Source organism: Rhinolophus sinicus, linkage group LG12 (assembly GCF_036562045.2).
Source record: "Rhinolophus sinicus isolate RSC01 linkage group LG12, ASM3656204v1, whole genome shotgun sequence".
In the NCBI taxonomy this organism is placed as follows: Eukaryota; Metazoa; Chordata; class Mammalia; order Chiroptera; family Rhinolophidae; genus Rhinolophus; species Rhinolophus sinicus.
The window spans coordinates 14,650,368-14,667,241 of record NC_133761.1 but is presented as its reverse complement, the minus strand read 5'-3'; the positions used below and the strand labels follow the sequence as shown (position 1 = coordinate 14,667,241).

Genomic DNA, 16,874 nt, shown 5'->3' with positions numbered 1-16,874 from the left:
TATGGATACAGGATGTAGGCCCTTAGGCACAAAGGGTAGGCAAATCACGAAGCCCTTCAGATTTGCCATCTCCGTCTAGCTTAATTCAGAATAGTCATTCGTGGAGGAAGTGATCATATAGAGCTCTTCTGGGGTACTTTCAGGGATGCTGTCTGCCAGATACACAGTGTTAGCCAAATTCTGTTTTCAATTAACTCTTATGGGGCACATCCTGTGTGTCAGGCTCAAGTTACAAAGCTGAATGAAGCTTCCCTCTGCCTTCCAGCAGCTTAATGGCCACTGGAGAGACAGTATAAACGGATTAAATCCAATACAGGTTCTGTGGGGTGTGGTGACAGACAAAGATGGAAAGCTAGATTGGAGCCAGATTATGGGGGATTTTAAACAGCTCTTTTTTAGGGGCACTCTGATAGCAATATTGCTGATACTCATCTCTGTGACTCACAGGGGCTTGAGGGATAGGAATAACGAAAGCAAGATAGATCATGAGAAGATCATGCGTATATTAAGTTGTCTAAGAGCTAAGTGTCAAGGGTGGTCTCTCCCCTCAGGAAAACGTTTACTCCATTTGTACGCTGCCGTTTTCTTCATGGCATTATCCCCATAAACTTGGACTAACATGTCCCTGATTTCACTTCCACTCTTGCCAAGTTTAACAAGAAATGTGATGTTTGTTCATTGCTCTAATTCAAGCTCAGACATTCTCACAATGGCACACAAAAACACAACAACAATAATGAACACCACTCAGCAAGACACCGCCACACGTCGACACAAACACAGCTGTGAGACACTGATATGCCAAGGTTATGAAACCTTACTGAGCTGTTTGTACAGTGCTGCCAATGTAAGTGCACGGTGGCAAGTTCTCGAGTTGTCAGACTTCGTACATACCTATAATAAAGTTTAATTTATAAATTTATATACGGCAGGGGATTGACAACACTAACTAATAATAACAGAGAACAATTATAAAAATATACTGAAATAGAAGTTATGTGAATGTGGTCTCTCTTTCTCTTTCTGATAACCGATCTGATAACTGGGATGGCTGCAAAGTGACTCACGGGCAGGTAGACAAAGGGAGATGGTGGACAAAAGGGTGATTTATGTCCTGGAATGGTGTTAGATTTCATCGCATTACTCAGAATGGTGCACAAGTTAAAGCTTACGAACTGTGTATTTCTGGAGTTTTCCATTTAATGTTTTTGGAGTGTGGTGGACAGCGGTTAACTGAAACCGCGGAAAGCTAAACTGTGGATAAGGAGGGGCTACTGTACCAGAGATGACTCTGAGGCTTTTTGCTGGAGAACTGAGTAGATGGGGACTTTAATTTAAATCCCTGTGTTATTATTGCTTCTATATCCTTGTGTCGTAATTGTTGGTTTACCTAATGAAGCTCATTAAAGGCAGGGGTTCTCTCTTTAGTGTCTGTATTTCCAGGACAGAACAATGCCTAGTCATACCCTGTTTCCCTGAAAATGAGACCTAGCCGGGCAGTCAGCTCCCATGCGTCTTTTGGAGCAAAAATTAATAAGACCTGGTCTTATAGTATATTATATTATATAAGACCCAGTCTTATATTAAAATAATACCGGGTCTTATTTTAATTTCTACTCCAAAAGACGCATTAGAGCTGATAGTCCGGCTAGGTCTTATTTTCAGGGAAACACTGTAGCTGACACCAATTTTTCTCAAACCTTATATTCTTATAGACATTTTTGGAATCACATTTATTCACAAAATGAGGAAAAAGAAAAGGTCTGTAGTAGGCAGCATAATGTGCCCACACAGATGTTCTTATCCCAATCCCTAGGGCCTGAACATATGTTATATTATATGGCAAAGGGGAATTAAGATGTCGGGTGGAATTAAGGTTGTTAACCAGCTGAAAAATAGGGAGATTACCTTGGATTATCTAGGTGGATCCAATTTGGACCCAATCACAGGGATCCTTAAATATGGAAGAGGGAGAAGAGAAACCAATGTCAGAGTGATGCTATGTGAGAAAGACTTGACCAGCGATTGCTGGCTTTGGAGATGGAAGGGGCCTCAAGTCGAGGAATATGGGAAACCTCCTCCAGAAGCTGGAAAAGGCAAGGGAACAGACTCTCCCCTCGAGTCTCCAGAAAGGAACACAGCCCTACAGACACATGGATGTCAGCCCAGAGAGACCCACGTCAGATTTCTGACCCCCAGAACTGTAAGATCATACATTTATGTTGTTTTAAGCCACTTTGTGATTATTTGTCATAGCGGCATTAGAGAACGAAAGCAGTCAATATTAAAAGGCATACAGGAAGTTAACGCTCACCTCTTAAATCCCTAATCACAGAGTATGCTTTAGCACTTTGCCTCTCCGGGTAATTCTTTATGAAGCAGTTTCCTTCTCTAGAGAATAACCCACATTGGCTCATATAACTGTTTATACCTGGACTAGTCCAGCATCGTCTTTTCAAGGCAGGTTGTTAAATGAACTGGAACACCGACAAAGTAATGTGTTGGCTCTAGGGGGAAAAATGTGTATAGTATGACCGAATGGTGGCACCAATACTTCCTCAGAATTCCATAGTAAGTCTGTGCTTGGTTCTAGTAATGTTTGTTCTGGATGGTTGCAAGAAGGAACCACTGAAGGTAAAGTAACTATCATTTAAAAAACCTCAAAGTATATAAAATTGGAGACTTTGCAGTGGGGCTAGAATTAACTTTATAAAGACCTCTTCTGTGCTAATACACTTACACTTACTATTATTATTATCATTATTTTTGCTGTTAGTAGTAGTCAAATATGTTTGGGAGTGGAGAGTATTTTCCTTACGGCTGTTTTCAGCATCTTTATAATGAATCGTGAAATTAAAACACGTTAGGTTCTAAGCAAGATAAAAAGATCCCTCTAGCATATCCCATAGTAAATTTCTCTCAGATTTTTAATTTCTCCAATGTATAGAACATTCGGGCAATGCATTTAATTGAAAAATGACTGAGGTAAAAAGCTAACGTTCTGTTTTTGGTTTGTTTGGTTTTTTTTTTTTTGTTTTGTTTGTTTTTTTAAAGATCACTTGGAAAAATAAACCAAATACTTCTCTGCTGTTTAGAGGTCTTTTACTTAATAAAAATAATGTTGATCCATTGATATGGCAACCTAAACTATGTTTTGAAAGGGAAAATACTCTCAGTGCCCATACTTCTCCATCTCTACCAGTCAGAGATCTTCGGTGGCAAATAATAGAAACTATCTCTGGCCAATTTAAGCAAAAAAATGTACTTACTGGTAGGTAGTGAAGTAGCTCATAAAATTAAGGTAAAAATTAAGTAATTAAGCTTTGAAAAGGGTAAGAATCTGGAAACACTCTAGAACTAGTTTCTAGGAATTAGTGACTTTTTTTTTTTTTTTTTAAAGCACGTCATTGGAATGAAATGACGAGCTATTTTCTATTTTCCATCCTTCCATCATTGGACAGATTCTTGGGAGAGTCGGCCTGACCTCCCACCCCTAAGCCAGGGGGGGATGGATGGTTGATCCAGCACAGCCAAGGCCCCATGCAGTGGGAAGGGAGTTTGTTCCTTGGAAGAAAACCAAGGTGCTGTCAGAAAAGGAAGAGGGGAGGTGATTATGGGGCGTGAAGAACAGAAGACCTCCATGTCAGTGTCCCTGTGTAAAAAAGTAGCGTTTCAAGAAACTAATGAGACTATTTCATTAGAAGTAAACCTTTGCATAGATTGTCACTTGTCAAAACAGGAAGATTTCAGTTGAGTTGAATTGAAGTGAAAGAAAGGAAGAGAGAGAAGAAGGAAGAGAGGAAGGAAGAAGGAAAGAAGGAAGGAAGGAAAGAAGGGAACAAAAGGCAGAAAATTGAGTCTTCACTGAAATGTAACATAAACATTCCTTTTTTTTTTTTTTTTTTTTTTGCCTATGCCTATGAGATTTGATTTCTGAGAATGATTGCAGTGAAATTCTTGGGGTTTAAAGAAAATCTTCCATCTCAAAAAAAATACAACATGATTAAACAAAAATACCCCCATACTTTCAGTAACAAGCTTAATCCTGTACTAAAGAGAAAGATAGTGAATGGACCCTCCTCGGTATACTTCCTCAAGCCCCCATTGGGATGAAGTTCATATATTCACAAATGTTGTATTTGGCCCAATCTCTCATGGGAAGCCTGATTTCACCATGCAAAGGCTGAGTTTGTTAGCTTGCTCTTGGTTCTTGGTGTGTGCCAGACATCAAGCTTTACACTTGACTTTTGTCTTCTTAAAAGGCTTAGGATTTTAACTGACACAAAGTAACTGTTGAGTCAAGTTCATGCAAGCATTTATAATTATTACTGTAAGTTAAGTATATGTATAGAAGCACCTCCTTTGTGCTCACAGAAAGAAAAATCATGGGTCTGGTATTAAATATACACAAATTTTTGTTCCATGAGATAAGGACAATTATTTCTCTGCTGCACTTAGAGTGCTTCTGTCAATCTTGCTGCCCTTGCTTTGGCACCAGTCCCAGTGCCTTCCATACAGGAAAAAGGGAAATAACTTTGAAATCCAAAACTGTGACCTCATGCATCTTTCTTTCTTAACTAGCCTTTCTTCTTTTCAGTGTTTTTCGCCCTAAAGGCAAAAGTGTAAAGGAAAAGTGACATTTGTGTCCAACTAAGATTTTCTTTTAATGATTGTGAGAGCATTTATGCTTCTATAGGCAAAAGGTGTGGCCTATTGATAAAAGAAAATGGCGGTATTGCTTGTTGCTAGCAGTTGTAATGGGACGAGAGTCCTATGAACCATTTGTAAATTGTTGAAAAAGTTGATTGTTGATGGATTTGAATATTGATGAAGTGTTTGCTTCACACTTTATTTCCTTGCGTAGTTCAATGGAAGCTAGTGTCACTCTGGGTTCTGGAGCACACCCATGCTCTCTGAGCGTGACCTGTGTGGTCAGAGCATCATCAATACTGCCCTCATTATTTTCTCCTGGAGGCTCCCAAGGTTAGCCATCCCCCAAAAAACTGTTACAGGGTATAAACTCAGACCAGGTCAAAGAACAATAGCCTGGCTAGAAAATGCTGCAAAGATGTCTAATCTTTAACCTAGGAAACCTGAATGGTGTTAACGACTTTGTTCTCCTTGAGATGTCAACACACCTGGGGTGCTGACAGAATTGGCTGACCCTCTTGGAACTATCTAGACTGAATCCTCCATCCTACTTGCACTTTTCCATTTGACGGCTGGTTCTCAGGCATGCCAGCTTTCTTTCACCAGTGCTTTCATGCAGAACTTTGCAATAAGCTTGCCCAATGATGTCTATCAGCCCACTGACAAGATTTGGCTCAGAAACTGGATATATTGTCTACATTTTTAAATTCTTATTTTCAGTCTTCTGCCGTAAGTAATAAAAACCTATCTATAGATAGATTTTCTCCCCAATTTCCAGACTAAGCAAAATAGTAACTGTTTCTCTGTTCACCCAAATGTTCACTTAGCCGCCTTCCTCTTCTATGTTAAACTAGTTGTTTTTATGATACATCTGGATTTTCCCATAAACCAGAGAAATGTGAACTCTTTCTTCCATACCTGTCAAACTGAGAATGGGAAGCCAAAGTTTTTGTTTTGCTTCACTGGCATTCTCTAATGAGAGGTAGTAAAGGGCTCTAGAAAGAGAATTCTACTCAAGGTTATGTCCCTCAGTGCTGACTGATTTCTGATGAGTGGATGGTCTATAGAGGAGTAAATCACTCATTCATCCAGCTCAATGAAGGGTGATTTCTTTATGGGATCTTCTTCCAAAGGAACAGAGAATTTCATTTGGGGTCAGAGATTGTCATTCATCAACATGTGAACTTGGGAAAATCTCTGAGCTTCTCCTTACTTCCATTTTATATAAAATTGGGATACCAATGTATTTTTATGAGGATTAAATGAGCTTTGGAGGGCCCCCATACATGAAGGAAGAGGGAAGAGGAACAAATATTTATTGACCTGCTGTTATAATGCATTCTAGCCATTATCCTATTTAATGTTGTCATTTATCATGTGCAGAAAGTATTGCTGCCACCTTTTTTAGAAATAAGGCTTTGGTGCAACAACGTGGATGGACCTAGAGGGTATTATGCTAAGTACAATAAGTCAGACAGAGAAAGACAAATATCATATGATCTCACTTATATGTGGAATCTAAAGAACAAAGTAAATGAACAAACAAAACAGAAAGAGACTCAGATACAGAGCAGAAACTGATGGTAGCCATGGCGGGGGGGGGGGGTAGAGGGTTGGGGGAGATTGGGGGATGCGTGGAAAAAGTGAAGGGATTAAGAAGTACAAATTGGCAGTTACAAAATAGTCATGGGGATGTAAAGTGCAGCATAGAGAATATAGTCAATAATGTTGCAACAAATATGTTTAGTGTCAGGTGGGTACTGAACTTCTCACAGGGATCACTTTGTAAGTTCTATAAGTGCCTAATCACTATGCTGTACTCCTGAAACTAATATAAAATGACATTGAATGCCAACTGTAACTTAAAAAAATAATAATTTATACAATAAGGCTTTGGAAGAAACAGTCACTTGCTCAAGATTATTTATCTAATAAGTGACACAACTGAGAAACAAACTGATATCCAAACCCCATATTATACGAGATACCTATTAGGAAGAATAGTTGTTTTCTTTTCCCATGCTCTGTTTCCTAAAGTGAGAAAGAAAGGCCTGGCGTAAAAGTGGTAATAGAGCAAACTTTTCTGTTAAGTTTTAGCTTTTTTCCCCCAAAACTAATTTAGATATTATATAATAAAAATCTTCTTACCAGCATATTTCTTTTTAAATTCTGTAACATATTAGTAGAGTTCCAAAAATATGTTTTTAAATTTGAATGACTTAAACAAAAAACCACATAGATCTACTAATTTTGTGAACTATCAGAAAAGATTAAACATCCTGGGATGATTTATGACCATGTGCTTTGTATAATTCTGTAACGTATAAATCAGCTACACTTGAATAATAAATCAAAGTTCATAAAATTATCTTTTATTTGGTTCTTTTTTATTTGGTCCTTTACAATCTCTTTCTCAAATGTTTTTAAATGATATCTTATTACTATAACATGTTCATAATAGCCTTCTTAAATGACCTTATCATAACAGATATTGGATTACTAAAGTGAAAAACCTGAAGCCATGAAACAAGTCCCTGTAGAGTAGATTATAAAAGCTCAGATGTTCCAAGAAGAAAAATTTATCCTTATAACATAATGACAGCATTTTACAAGATTGGCTCCAATTTTTAAACCAGACTAGAGTATTAAATTCTAACCCTAAGTCACAGTTCTTTGTCATAAGGTCAGTACTATTTAACAAATGCTTATCTCTTGAGTAAGAAACAAATGCTCTTAAGCTGGTGTTATTTTGCCAACGAGTAACTCATTAATGGGGTTGTAGAAAGAACACATTTTGAAGCTGAAGAAGTCTTATATATTTTGATTACTTTGACTTTTTAATTTAACAAATGGAAGCTTAAATGTTTCAACATTTCAACATATTTTTGTTTTTCCTTTTCAGTGGCTTCACCGACACGGTTAAGATATAATGTATTATCTCACGATAGTATACAGATTTCATGGAAGGCTCCAAGAGGAAAATTTGGTGGATACAAACTTCTTGTGTCTCCAGCTTCAGGTAAAAACAGTCAGTCAGAGTTTAGCAACATTAACACATAGGTAACTAAAAATGTGTAGGTTTTTTGTTTTGTTTCTTTTAAAGATTTGAGCTTGAAATCTTACCTTCGAATCCAGGAAATAATGGTCCCGAAGTCTAAAGATCCATAATTCTCCTCAGGTGAAATTTCTAGATTATCAAAAATTCTTACTACCTCCGTTTCAACATAGGATGAATACTTTTGATCTAATGACACTTAAAAAAATACAGTACATCTGGATGGCCAACATCTGTTACCTTCTGAGTAAATTATGATTAATTAAGTTGATAGACTATTATTCAGTGATACCACATTAAAATTATGAAAGCTAAGTAGACATTGTGAAAATAAGTGATAAATTAAAGCAGGAAAAGCAAAAGTTAAATTTATTCATCATGAAGATAAAGTAGTTATATAAAAAATATGCTCTTTAGTATATCGCTCAGGTGTCATTTCTTCTAGGGTCCATTTTCACACTGTAATAAATGCTTACTAATAGCATATTTGCATAATATGTATTTATATAAACATAATAATTGTTTCTCTTTATTGGTGATAAAGATAGTTATATGGACGGCACTGGACTCCTTTCTATTGCAAGCCTTTTCCCAACTCATAAAATGATGCTCTGTTTTTCCTAAGTAGGGGCCTCTTATCTCGTAGTAGATTTAAAATCTCAAACAAAACAAACAGATGTAACACCTCATTCCTTGCTTGGTCACTAAAAAGGGACCTTCTTTTATGAACAGATGTTATGCTTACTCTCCTTAGAATGACCTCCAGTTTAGTGCTCCCAGAGGCTAACTTTTCCCATTTTGACCTACAGAAGTCACTCACTTGTGGAAAGCAGTCTTTTCTTCTGTTTGGTTCAGAATTTTCATTTTTGGAACACGGCCCAATTTTGAAATAACTTTGACTTTTAAAAATACAATTTGTTTTCTAAAAGAAGCCACGCTGAGAAATTTAAGAGATTCTTGAACAATATTATGACAGTACAGGTCAAAATATAAATTTCTAATGTGTGGTACCTCTGAGAATTCCCCATGTTGGACCTTGAAAGGGAATTTTTTTCTCTCCCGGTCATCAGGGTTCTAACTTTTCCTGATTAATTGCTGATAACGCCAATCTGTTAGGTATATCAAGCAGGTGTCATTGAGGAATCTTAGAATCTTAAAAGTGACCTGGGTGGGCTCTAAACCAAACCTCAGCCTGACTGTTCAATTCCCTCTGCCACAGCACATCTAAAGAGTAGACGTCCAGCTCTTGCTTCCATACCTCTAGTGACAAAATAAAAATTGAGGAGGAAAGCAAGTTAGTTCTTTAGGAATACTGGGTATGTTTTCCCCAGTGACCTTGTGTCCTTCCTGCAGTGGCCCAAACGAATAAGTCAGCCTTGACACTCTGGTATCTAGTTGATTAAACATAAAATAAATAGAGTAAATAGAAAGAGTAATAAGTACATTGAGACACACAGTGTTTGTAGACATTTTAGCACTATATGACATGTTCCAAGTGTTGTTTATACTAGTCTTTCCCAAAACATGTTCCACGGTATCCTTCAGGATACTAATAGCTATTACACAACCAAATTGTTTAATGGTCAAATAAATTTGAGAAGTACCGTTTTAAACAGAGTTTAAAGCTTTTTTTATTGCAGGATTCTCAATGCCTTTAAAGTAATACACCCTATGCCTCTCAGAGAGGGATTCTTATACAGTTTTCTAAGGATTTTTTTTTTTTTCATTTAGTGGAACACATTATGAAAGACTAAATTGGTGCACTTTGTCATAGATGAATTTTAAATGATAGAAGTTTGTTAAACCTGATTTAAATCTTGGACACAAATGCATTTAAGGAAATGGGTTTTGGCAAGAGAAAGGCTCAGTTCTGCTGTCTAGTGGCAGGAGGCATGGATGGTAGCATCAAATTTCAGACTTAAAGTCATTAATTTTATTAGAATATGATTAAAATGTAATCTGTGTTCTGTTCTGTTTTATTAGTTCAGCAAATTTCAGACCCTTTTTGCAGTTACTGCTAGAAGGGCAGACATTTTAAATTAATTTCCCTTTTCTTGACATTGTAATCAGTGCCAGAAATTGGAGAAGAAAGGTATAGTTGGAATTTTGTATAAAAGATTGAGTATTTAATCAACAGCATTTTCAGGAAAGCCTTAGATGTCAGTCTAATTTGATGGGAGATAACGGGAGTTTGAAATCTTTTCATGAACCAAGCTAACTTTTAAGCAGCCAGGTAATGAGTGGTTCCTTGAACATCCTGAGTCAGTAATACTCAAGTTTAAGACAAGTAAATTGCTCACGCTTCAGAGACGCTGTGACTGACTTTAGAAAGGCCATAAGAAAAATTCCAGCGTAGATAAGTACATGCAGTCTACCCATATCTTTCCCTTCACTTTGAAGTAGAATTCTTTCCTCAAAGAGTATATCTGATGGTGAGGACTTACTGTCTTCTAATCTGGTACTGTGGTTTTCCCTAGTGTATAAAAACAATAGTATGTTATGATGAAAGATTTTTGTGAATGTGTTATTATTCTAACTTAGACAACTGTTGGTCTAATGCAAAGAGTACAACTGCGAATGAAAATGAAAAGCATATTACAATTAAGTGCTATGCACGTAGGTACCATGAGATATATATTCTTAAATGTCTTCACCTTTTAAAATGATTCCTGGTTAATAAAATTTCTTAACACACACAGTTAACCTATTTCTTAGAACTGATATGTCTTTCTGTTTTATTGTAGGTGGAAAAACCAATCAATTGAATCTTCAGAACACTGCAACTAAAGCAATTATTCAAGGTCTTATGCCAGATCAGAATTACACAGTTCAAATTATTGCATACAATAAAGACAAAGAAAGCAAGCCAGCCCAAGGTCAATTCAGAAGTACGTATTTATAGGTCTTAAAGTGCCTGCATGGGACCCTGTCTCAACTCTGAATTTGAGTCTGTGGTAAATATTGTAATAGTTAAAATCCTAGATTGTTTAGATTTGAAGAGATCCTTTAAAAGACTTTAGTACAATCTTTCATGAGTTCCTTCTATCACTAATACTCTTCTGCTTCTCCCTTCACCCATTTCACTGCACTCTTATTTATCCTTTAAGTTTTAATTTTCAAATGCTCTCCCTGGCGCTGTCCCCTAAACCTTACTCAGACATCTCATCTACCTGGCACATAGTAGGTGCTCAGTAAATACTTAACAGATGACTGAATGGATGATACCTGTACCTCCTCTATAGTATCCCTAGCAAGTGCCAACCTAGCCTCCACAAAACCAAACTATGTAACAAGATACTGAACTCTTTCCAATATTTAATCAGTTGACATTTATGGTCAGCCTCTTATGTGTCAGTACGCATGACAAACTGTGAACAAATACAACATGGCAAGTACTAGAGAGAGAGGGAGAGAGATTCAGTACTCTGTGAAAGGGGCTGCTCTCTCTGCCTCAATAGTGGGCTGGGAAGAGCATGGATGGGGGTTGGCATCATATTTGAGCCAGTTCTCAAATAGTAAGTTGGGTAGACAGAGAAAGGGAGGGCTACCTAGAGACATTCGAAGCAGGAGAAAAAGTTTCAGTCCAGACTGAAAGCTCAGTCTGCACTGTTTCTTTGGACAGCGTTTCTTTATATTGAGTTTAAAAGTTGTTCACACGGGCCCTGATTCTTCTGCCTTTCAGGAAATAGTCATTTATTTATTTATTCAAAAATATATATATTGCATGACTACTAAATGTCAGGACCTCTTCTAGGTACTGGGACATGACAGATCCCTGCCCCTATGGACCTTATATTCTAGTGACCAGAGAAATTATACAGCAACTCCCTCTTCCGGGAGGTGGCCTGTCAAATGTGGAGGGCAGACTTTGGTGTATCATCAATGCAACAGAAGAAGCCTGCCATGGTTAATTTTCTGTGTTACTTCATTGTTAAGATAGATTAAAAAAAAAAAAGCAAAACTTATTATTAAGGCAATTTTAAACATAATTTAAAAAATCAGCAGAATAGTACAATGAACTCCTAAGTATCCATCACTCGCTTCAACAATTAGCCATTCATGACCAGTCTTGTTTCATCTATTACCCCACCCCAAACATTATTTTGAAGCAAACCCTAGGCATCATTTCAAGTAATAATAGCTTTTTACATCCTGCCACGAGGTTGAATCCACAAATCTGGGAGGCTGTGGGTTCTAGAGCTATGTGTGCAGCGCTGTTCTATCTGGGTTTTCTCTCTCTCCTTTTTTTCCTTCCCCTTCTAAGTAACGTTTTATGAGATATAGTTTGTGATTTTTTTTCTAAATTAAAAAAATCAACTTTGTTGACCTGCTAACTGGAAACTTCCGAACAAAAGACATTTGGTAAACCTACCTGTCAGCAGGACACACACATGTTTTAAACATTACATTCTTTTGAGACTTGCATTTTCTGGAAGTTCAGGAAAAGGTTTTTTAATGTTATTTTCAAGGTAAATCAGCCTTCTGTCTCATTTTATTGGCACTGGGCTTCAGTTGCTGGCCTCTGACATTCCGACATGAATAAGCAACATAACTTATCTTTAACTTTGTGAGAAACAGTAAAAGGGACAAGGAAAAATGATTCATTTTACAATACTCTAAAGGTATTGTGATCGATGGTTTCAAATATTCCACTGACTGAGCAGCCTAAGAAACACAGGTAGCCTTTAAAAGCTTTCCCAACAGCTATTTTCTCAAAAGACTTAAGCACATGCTGTTGTCTTCAGGTTACTAAACTCTGCTGAAATAATCTTAGTGAAACAGTCTAACTGGTTAGTTGGATAAATTGTATGTAAGTATATATATTTTTAGCTATGTTATTTTTATTGGCAGGGTAGAGGGATTAGTTCTTCCCATATAACTGTTTGTAAGAATAAAATTAAAATAACTTTTTTTGGGTGACTTCCTTTCCCATTTGGCATTTCAGTTATATTTTTGCTCCCTGTGAGATGGGGCTAAAGCCTGGTCTCCCTTCCCTGGGAAACGTTCGTGGTTGGATCCAGGAAAATGGTGATCCAGACAAATCCTGTGGATATAGGTTTCCAACTGTGTAGGGGTTTGAATTCTTCATAAATCCATCTCCTGATACACAGGGAAGCACAAGAAACAGTCTTTGGGATTTGAAGACAGAAAGACATGTCTGATCTGCTGGATGTTATGATTCCAAATCTGGTGTGTGCATTTGGCCAAGCAACTCAGTCATGTCCAGCCTCAAGTCCCTCATCTGCAAATGGGGATGATGACATGTGCCTGTTACTGCACGGATTAGCTCTCTTCAGCACATAGTAGGGGCACAGCAGCTACTGTTGCTAGGGTTAGTGCCACTTTGCTTGTGACAGTTTTCTAACTGATTTTGTCCCCGCGTGAGGGGTACAGCAGCTCGGTGTGACATATGTGTTACATCTTATATGTGACCTAGTGGCTCAGTTCAAGGGGGTTGTTATTTTTTCTTGTTCATTTGGAGACTGATCAATGGCCCCATTTTGGCACACTTACTTTTCAGCCACCATTTTCCTTTTTAGAATAACATTTTGCTAATCTCTTCCTGTAAAATCTTGCTCATCTTTCAAAGTCAGGCTGAAGTGTTATTTTCCCAGTGAAATGTCCCCGAGTCCTTAAAATTATTCTATCTCAGATCTATTTCTACTTTAGCACCGCTCAACACAATTTTTTTTCATATTAAAGTTGTAGACTTTTTTTTCCCCCAGAATGTAAGCAGTTTGAGGCCACAGCCTATATGTGGGTGGGATTGAAGATGTCGATTTGGAAATTATCCATGGAAGGGTGAGAATTAAAGTTATAGGATGATAAAATTATAGGTGGGGCTTACAGAGATGCAAGGCAATTTAATATATGATCACATTTCAGGAATAGAAGCAGAAAAGGGGCTCAAAGAATGAGAATGTAAAGGAGGGGTCAGAGGAATACAAGAAAACCCAAGATAATGCCTTTATAAAAGAAAATAATTTAAAGAAGGGGGTGTTCCATATGACCTAGCACTTCCACATCTGAGTATTTGTCTATAGAAAATGAAAACAGTAATTTGAAAAGATATATGCACCTCTGTATTCATTGCAGTATTATGTATAATAACCAAGATGTAGAAGCAACCTAAGTGTTCATTGGTAGATGAATGGATAAAGAAGATGTCACACACACACTGGAATATTACTCAGCCATAAAAAAGGCTGAAATCTTGCTATTTGTGGCAACATGGATGGATCTAGAGGATATTATACTAGGTGAAATCAGTGAAAAACAGAAAAACAAATACTGTATGATTTCATTTATGTGTGGACTCTAAAAAAACAATGCAAATGAACAAACAGAACAAAACAGAAAAGGGACTCAAAAATACAGAGAACAAATTGGTGGTTGCCAGAGGCGAGGAGGGTGAGGTGAAGGAGAAAAAGAGGTACAAACTCCCAGTTATAAAATAAATAAGTGACAGGGGTGTAATGTACACCACAGGAAATATAGTCAATAATATTGTGATAACTTTGTACGGTGACAGATGGCTACTAAGCTTATTATGGTGATCACATTGTAAGGCGTATAAATGTCAAAACCCTATGTTGTACACCTGAAACTAATGTAATGTATGTCAACTATGCTTTAATAAAAACTTAATTAATTAAAAAAATAAAGAAGGGGGTGTTCCAAAGTGCCCAAGGCTTATAAAGAAGTCAGAGGATGAGGTCTAAAAAAATGAATTTAGAAAATTAGAAGATCCGTGAGAAGAACAGGATCAAGACGTCTTACATTTATTATTTTTATTTTTAATCTTGGAATGTAATTTCTAGGTACTAGAAAGCTAAGGAACGTTTCTAAGAAAAGGAGTAATAGAACTGCAGAGACACGACACTGGCAGATGACAAATCTCAAAACACCTTTGAGACGAGGAGACGGTAAAGACAAGAGTAATGGAATAATATGTCAGAGAAGGCAGGAAGGATGTTTCAGAGGAAATCGTTTCCCCTGCATAGCCTACCCTCCAACAAATTTGCTGATTTCCGTGAAGTAAAGGCAACAGTTAAATGAAATATCTTGCCATAGGATGACTTCTGCCTTTTCACAGGGCATTTTATTTGTGCAGAAACTATAGCCAGTTTGGTGGTGGTCTTAACTGACTCACACAATGTAAGGTACTCAGCAATAGGAGGAAAGCTGCTGTGGCGTTTTGAGCAGTAGAAAGTAAAGCTAATGGAATACATTGGTGTGAATGAATTAAAAGATCAAGGAGCATTCTGCATCCCTGAATATTTCATAATGAAAGTGACAAAGAAATACTACTATTTATTCATAGGGAAACTTTTTTTTTTTGAAGTTTGAAAGAAAAATAGCATGGGGTTCTCCACCTTCTATTACAGATAAACTAACTTCAAATGAGGATATTCACAGCTAAGATGTTTTTAGAGCAGAGGACAACTCAGGCCTTGTCAGAGACCCGAAGCTATGGTTTGAATCCTGTGCCAGCACTTTCTGGCTTTATGAGATATTTTCTAGTTTCTTAGCCTCCTGGTCCTTCGTTCCCTCATGTATGATAATCATGTCTGTTTTCTAGCAGATTTGAAAGCTTAAATCTATTTGATACATCTGCCCATAGTGAATCCTTGATCAAAGTAATTCCTTAATTGTTCCACACCTTCCCATGATAAGGGTGAAAGAAAATAGCAGTTCCAGTCTTTGGAGATGACATTCTACCACGGAGCTAATTTCTACTTAGTACTCTCAATACTTGCAAGGGTTTTAGTAATACGCATTGAATATTTTTTTTTCAGTGTTTAACATAACATGCTACTCTATTTCTATTTTTCTTCCAGTTAAAGATTTGGAAAAAAGAAAGGATTCAAAACCCAGAGTCAAGGTTGTGGACAAAGGAAATGGGAATAAACCATCTGTACCAGAAGGTCAGATATATATATTTTTTTTGCTTATTTTGGGAATTGAATTGTTTTAACACAGGCACTACACACATATGTGACTGTTAGTCCCATCAGAAGAGTACGGATCTAATGTGCAAATCTCCCTTAACCCCATTTCACTCCTTGTTCCTTCCTCACACATATAAATTGTCAACACTTCCTTCCCTGTGCCTTACTCTCCCATATTCAATACATCACCAAGTTCTAGTGAATTGATTTGCAGTTGAAATACTGACACAATCTATTCATTTCTTTCCATGTCTATTGCCAATACTCAGCTAAGCTTCCATTTCTTTCTTGGCATACAGTTATTGTTTAGCAAAATCACAATTGGTTCTCTACCCAGAAATTAGAGCAACCTTTTCAAGATAAATCTGACCCTGTGCTATGCCCACACACACCTTAAAACCCCTTCAGTAGCTCTTAGGATGGAGACCAGAATCCTTAGCAAGACCTCTCTGGTCACCTACCTACCTTCCACACCTTCCTCATCGAATTGCCCACTGGCCTCCTCTCTGGCCCTTTAAAGGCCGTGGTCTCTCCCAGGACAGCACCTGCCATCCCCTCTGCATGGAACAACACTCTCCCATATCACCACTGCCTGAATACCTCCTTTTTTCCCTTTAAAGCTCAGTTCCATCATTACTTTCTCGGAAGCCTTCCCTGACTATTCTGTTACAGGCCCTCGTACAACAACTAACTTTCTTTTACAGTATTTGTCATAGGTGTAATTTTACATTCACTTAACATTGAATGTTTGTCTTCCCCACTAGACTGTAAGATCTAAGACATCAAGGATTGTGAATGTTTTTGCTCCTCACTGGCTTCTCAGTATCTAGCAGTTTACGATGTGGAACAGGGGTCCCGTAAATATTCACGGACTAGAAAGACAAACAAATGGTTTCCTAAAAATGTTACCTACTAATAGCTAAAAACATAGTCACCCATCAGCTTACCCCATTGCTTTTCATTCACTTTTCTATGAATATACAGACATATACGTACAGCCTGCCATGTTGTATTTCTTGTTCTGTGAATTGCTTTTTCACTTTGAGAACATTCCGTGTTAGTGCATGTAGGAGACATGATAGTCTAGTGGTAAATGGCACGAGCACTGCATTTGCCTGCCTCTGAGGGCCCTAGTGTTGTGGGAGAATTGTCTTAAGACGCAAGCTGTAGACAATGGTGACAATCCAGGCCACAGTTAGGGCTCCCAGGAGGTCAAG

At 37.5% G+C, this 16,874-nt stretch overlaps 1 protein-coding gene across 5 annotated transcripts in view; it reads left to right on the top strand.

Annotated features, from left to right (window-relative positions):
• The window catches only part of COL14A1 (collagen type XIV alpha 1 chain), a 224,969-nt gene that overhangs the window by 47,587 nt on the left and 160,508 nt on the right, over nt 1-16,874 (top strand). For all 5 annotated transcript variants that reach the window (XM_019716589.2, XM_019716514.2, XM_019716662.2 and 2 more), the window contains exons 3-5: nt 7,553-7,669; nt 10,450-10,593; nt 15,547-15,633. In XM_019716589.2, coding sequence (XP_019572148.2) covers nt 7,553-7,669; nt 10,450-10,593; nt 15,547-15,633 — 348 coding nt within the window. The remainder of the gene's footprint in view (nt 1-7,552; nt 7,670-10,449; nt 10,594-15,546; nt 15,634-16,874) is intronic.